Raw genomic sequence first — 5,713 nt, forward strand, 5'->3', positions numbered from 1 at the left:
TTACTGCATCTTGATGGCTGTCAGCAATTGTACAGACCAGCTGCAACACCCTGGGAGCAGATTTCCTTTTGGAGACACGGTTTAGCATTGCTCCCAAAATCATATTTTCTTAAAATTCTTTGTTTGTGGGAAATGCAGAAAATTCTGGCTTTGGTTTGAAACACTCTTGTCCAGGCTCCCCTTCTTATGCAGGTTTTCTGCAGATGAGGAAGCCTGACCTGACCAGTTCAAAAATTCTTATTGCATGGTGGTACCTACAATTGGCTCCTGTTGCTACACACCCCTAGAGCTCCCTGCACACCCCTATAGCCCCTTGCACTCCCTCATGCTTGTGCTTTGTGCTTGTGAGGCATCCAGGTACAATCTGTCCTGAAAGGCCTGTTAGCATTAGTTTGGATTTTTTTACACAAGAAGTGGTCTTGCATTCATATTTTCCAGCTTACAGACTTCAGCTGTGCACACATATTTCTAAGACATTGGGCAAGATCTGTATCTCTCTTAGCAAACCTGTATCAAGTAAAAATTTAAACTCATAACAGTTATTTGAGAATGCTTAGCTGTGCCTGTTGGTGATTTTTTTTTGTGAGGATAGGATAGTGCCCCTACCTGGGTAGGGGTACTGGAAAATCAAGTGTTTCTTATGCAGAGGCTAATAAAATCTTACCTCCTTCATTCTGCAAAATTGAATGTTTGATGTTACCTACTGATAAACTGGCATTTTGCTGTTCTTGTAGCCATTCAGATAACTATAAACGTTTCCCAACCCAAAGGAACCAGGGAAGACTCCACAGATTTCACTGGCTGGGGACACTGCTGCATGATTTAATCACCTGTGCTCAAAATATTTTAGCCTTAATATGTGCAGCTTGTGCATTTTAGAAAGAAAATAAAAATTACAGGCTAGCCTTGTCATAGTGCAGTTCCATTGCCATTACTAGAGTTGCATACATTTACATGCTCTGGAGAATTATTTTTTGTTTCTTAGTTCTCATTTAAAAACACTGCTTACAAATCCTGTGTGCTCTGTTGCAGTTATATGATGTCCCTCCCAAAAGAGAAACTGATATTTCAGAAAACAAATCTCAGAAAAAGTTCTGGGGCCATTACAATACTTTGCCAAATCCTCGAAAGTCAGAATGGATTTATGATATTCCAGTATCACCTGAAAAAACAGGATTAAAACAAAACCCTTCTGGCCATTCCTTGGAGAACCAGGTGCTGTACGATATACCACCAGCCAGGTACAAGGCGCTCACAACAAATGCTGAAGCCAAAGTTGTAAATCCACAATTATATGATATTCCACCAACACAACGAAAATTAACGTTTCCAGATATCCACCTCTATGATGTTCCATCCTCTCGGGACGTTCTCCTTTTGCCACAAAATGGTTACTGTGATGTACCCTCAGGTTTCCTGGCTCCAAAGGCTGAGAATCAGATCTCTGAAGGGAACGTTTATGATATTCCAAAAGTCTTGCCCACTGCTTTGCAGTCCAAGAAAGAGATGGAAAAAACCAGCGATAGTTCTGGAGACCAAGCATACAGTGCTCCTCCACAGCTCTCAAGAGATGCCAAATCAGAACATGACAGGTTATCTGTTTCCAGTGTGGACAGCAGAAGCAGCATGCTCTCTACATCCTCAAACTCTTCTGCTGAGTCTTTTTCTATGTCATCATCGGGAGAGCCTGCCAAAGATATTAAACTGGACCTTGACGTAGCCTTAGAGACACTGACGAGACTGCAGCACAGTGTATCCAGCTCGGTTGCGAGTTTAATGATCTTTGTGAGCAGTAAATGGAGATTACAAGAACACTTAGAGCAAACCATTGAAGAAATCCGTAGAGCAGTTGATCACACAAAAGTATCACTGGGAGAGTTCTTGGCCTTTGCGCAAGTCATAAAGGTAAATGCCTCTTACCTCACTGATAGCAACCTTCAGACCAGAATTAAAAAACAGCTAGAAATTCTTATTAACTCATTCAAAATCTTAACAGAAACAAGAGAAGCTCTAAACAACTGCAACTGGTCACTAGAGGCTTTGGTCCTCAGGAAACCTCAGAACAACCCAGATGATCTCGATCGCTTTGTTATGGTAGCCCGCACAATTCCAGATGATATCAAGAGGTTTGTGTCCATCATCATTGCCAATGGAAAGCTTCTCTTCAGAAAGAATGAGAAGGAACAAGAAATGAAGCAATCAAAAGTGAACTCAGAATACAAAATGGCAAAACAAATTAGAGTGCCGAGAAGAATAGAAATAGAGTCACTTCAAAGAAATGCTCCTGGTAAACCCAACCAAGGTCAGGTCACTTCTGGAAAACCAAAAGAAAATGCCACTGAGGACTGTGATTATGTTCAGTTACAGGTTTGTATAACTAGAATTTATAATCTGTTTTCTTGACCATTTACAGAAATTAAGCTATTTACACTTCATCTCTGCACTAGTGTCAAATTCAGTTTGCACTACCTCCTATTTTCCAGATTTTATGTGAGTTCAGGATTTTGTTAGAGTGCTAGACAGCACATGTAGAACGATCAGTAACTGTAAGTAATGGAGAGAACTGACAACTGGGAATGTATCCAGGCAACCAGCACTGAGAAAAAAATTTCAGCTTTCCTGTTTAAATCCATTTGAGAGACAGCTTTTAGCTGGGAGTTAGCAATTTGCTTCCTATCTTTTAACTAGAAGCTCCTCTCTTGCCAGTACATTTTGTTTGACTCTGACACCACTATACAAGAAATGTTAACTTTCTAACTTGAAGTGTGTTGGAAGGCATGCCTCTGAAGAAAAATTTGATTGAACTAATTAAACCCTTACTTTAAGTTATCAAATTTGTTTGTTAGAATAATTTTGTATGTTTGTCAGAATCATTCTCCTTAGAATTACTGAAATGCCTACTAAGAATGTAACGCTCTTGGTTTCACAAAGAAATGCTGGCCTGTCCTTAGACTTTGGGAAAAGTTATTTTGTGGATCTTGGTTTCAGCCTTAGATATTTCATGATCAGACACTAAACTTCTAGTAGGAAAAAAACCTACAGTTGCTTCTAATCAATGTACTATTGTTGTCTGTAACATGAAGACTGCATAGCAAGTAGTTGTTTCCACCTGAAATAAGAGAAAGACACATTTATATTGAGATGTTTTATGTAAACCATTTCAACTTTGCTTTCATTTTGATTTGTAATAGGCACAGAAAATCATTTCAGGTAAAGAAGTAGCAAAGAAGAGTACAGATCCAAAACCAAAGGTATTTTCAATTTTGAAAGCTATTACTTGTGAGGAGTTCTAGTCCCAGATTTCTGTGCTTGCTAAAATTCAAAATAATTTGCATTTGGACACACATATATATATACATAGAGATCTATTTGTCTTCTCAGAGTTCATTTTCCCAGAACGAGTTCTTAGAATTACTGCTGAAAACCCGTGCAAAACATTTATTTTCCTGAAATGTAACAAACCACTCTAGTTTAAAGTCACCCTATTTATTTGCTTACCTTTGGGTATATTTTGGGATAAGGCTGTAAGGGTTAGTATTTCAAAATATCTTGTCATGCACCGGTGTAAGGGTTGACTCTCTTGTTATTATACACTTTTAATCATTCATAACCCTCATGAAGTCAGCACCATTAAAGATCAAGTCTGAACGTTTTGTACTATCTGCAAGCTTGCAGTCCAGTCTGCATAAAGGATTGATGTTTAGCTACAGCACTTTGTGTGTCATCCATTATTAAAATTGTGCTCAGTTAAATTTATTTAGGAATAAAAGGCAATCAGGAGAAAATACCACTTTGAAGGCCAGTACTTTATGGAAGGAGAAATGATTGTAAAAGACTCCTGGGCTGGGGCAATTTGGAGTCTATTAAATAATAAAACTCCCTGTAAGTGAAGAAACATAAAGAACATAGGGTAAAGGAAATAAAGAAGCAATCAGTGTGCTACCAAGCTGATTCCATTTTTTTTTTAACCCTTTTCCAGGTTTTGCCATCTGCAAAAAATACTGTGATTCAAAGCAAGCAGGACTCTGCAAAGAAAATTGCTCTCCCAGAACACTGTAAGCTGTGCTTCGCTGCACTTCACAAGGCAATTGGTGTATTTACTCATAGTCTGAGCAACAACCAGCCACCCGAAGTCTTCATATCCCACAGCAAATTGATCATTATGGTGGGACAAAAGCTAGTGGATTCTCTCTGCCAGGAAACTCAAGAAAGAGATGCTCGGAACGACATTCTCCACAGCAGCAGCCGGTTTTGCAGCCTCTTGAAGAATCTGGCTCTTGCCACCAAAAATGCTGCAATAAAATATCCAAATGCAGATGCCACGAGGGAACTTCAGGATCAAACTGAGGAGCTGTCTAAGTACACACAGCAGTTCAGAGCAATGATGGAATAACAGACACTCGGCTGTTTTCACAAATTCTTCACTGTTGTTGCTCCTTTGGCATGTGGCAGCCAAGGCGGGGCAAAAGCAGCTCAGTGACACCAACTTTCAGTCACCCCTAAGAACTGCGGGGCAACTCCCTGGGTGCTGGTGCACTTTTGGCAGGTGAAAATCCACACAAAAGCAGATGCAGAAGAGAAGCTGTAGAATTAAATCTAGACTTTCTTCTCTATTGTTCAGATGCTGCCTGGAAATGTCATCATCTTAGTTGCTGGGCAGGAATGTTTGCCGTGTATTAGAGCAAAATTATTTTGTTATCTGGCTGATTTTTTTTTTAATTTTTATACAGCATTTTTTCCCTATTTGCATATGTAAGGTCTCCCTTTACATTTTGCTGCACAATGTTCTGTAATTTATGATATTCCAACAGCTATTGTTTCCTGAGGAATTCACTCAGAAATTGTAATTACAATTTTTTTTTAAGAGCTGCAAAGCCAATTTTTGTTTTTAATATACAAATGTGATGAATGTATTATGGGACAAAATCCAGCAGGTACTACACGTAGCCTAGATGTAAATGAGAAAGGCTCCAGCTGGTATCTGAGCTCAGAGGAAAACTGACTTTGAGGAGTCCTGGTTCCTGGTAAATCTACGGGGAGCACACCTCAGTTGTACTCTGCCGCGGCCTCCAACTGAAACACAATTTATTTTAGTAACTAAATATGCAGAGTCTTCGGAGAAGCCCTTCCTACAGACTGATTCTCTCTTGCTGGGCACCCAGAGCACCCTCATGGGCAAGGCTGCCCCGACGTTCCCAGACTGGCTCTTAAATCATTAACTTTATCCCCAAATTTGAAGGATCTGAAATACAAGGACGAAAGGTCCTGTGACCACGCAGGTAGCCTGTTTGTGCACCTGCATTTTTTGTATTTTTCCTAATTAATTTATTCTGAAGTTATTATCAGAATTTCAAAGTCTGGCCTTTCTTGGCTATGTTATAGCTGTGTCTTTGCCTTGGAAATGGACAACTAAGTTTTGTGAGTAGTTACAGCTGATTTGCACTGTGACAATGCTCATGGTGCATCTGTGGAAAAAAACCAGCTCCATCGCCCTCCTGCGCTGGATTTTCATTTGGCACTCCCCGTTTATTATACCGTTATTTAAACGTCGACATTTGTAAATATTACTGTTTGCACAGCTGAATGCAATAACTGCGTTTCACGTTGGCTTTGTACGTTTTGTATTAAACACCTTCCTGTCACGACCGAGTGCTTGTAACCTGGGCAGGGCGGGCAGAGTGCGGGAAGGGGAAGAGGGATCCCCTTAGCGGGG

At 40.0% G+C, this 5,713-nt stretch overlaps 1 protein-coding gene across 1 annotated transcript in view; it reads left to right on the plus strand.

Moving 5' to 3' along the window:
- CASS4 (Cas scaffolding protein family member 4) overlaps window positions 1-4,393 on the plus strand; it is a gene marked incomplete at its 5' end in the record, with an annotated part of 9,345 nt that extends 4,952 nt beyond the window's left edge. The window contains 2 exons of the mRNA XM_010183959.1: window positions 1,033-2,367; window positions 3,980-4,393. Coding sequence (XP_010182261.1) covers window positions 1,033-2,367; window positions 3,980-4,393 — 1,749 coding nt within the window. The remainder of the gene's footprint in view (window positions 1-1,032; window positions 2,368-3,979) is intronic.
- Window positions 4,394-5,713: the final 1,320 nt, after the last annotated feature.

The sequence above is a fragment of the Mesitornis unicolor genome, unplaced genomic scaffold, assembly GCF_000695765.1.
Source record: "Mesitornis unicolor isolate BGI_N332 unplaced genomic scaffold, ASM69576v1 scaffold44724, whole genome shotgun sequence".
Classification (NCBI taxonomy): domain Eukaryota; kingdom Metazoa; phylum Chordata; class Aves; order Mesitornithiformes; family Mesitornithidae; genus Mesitornis; species Mesitornis unicolor.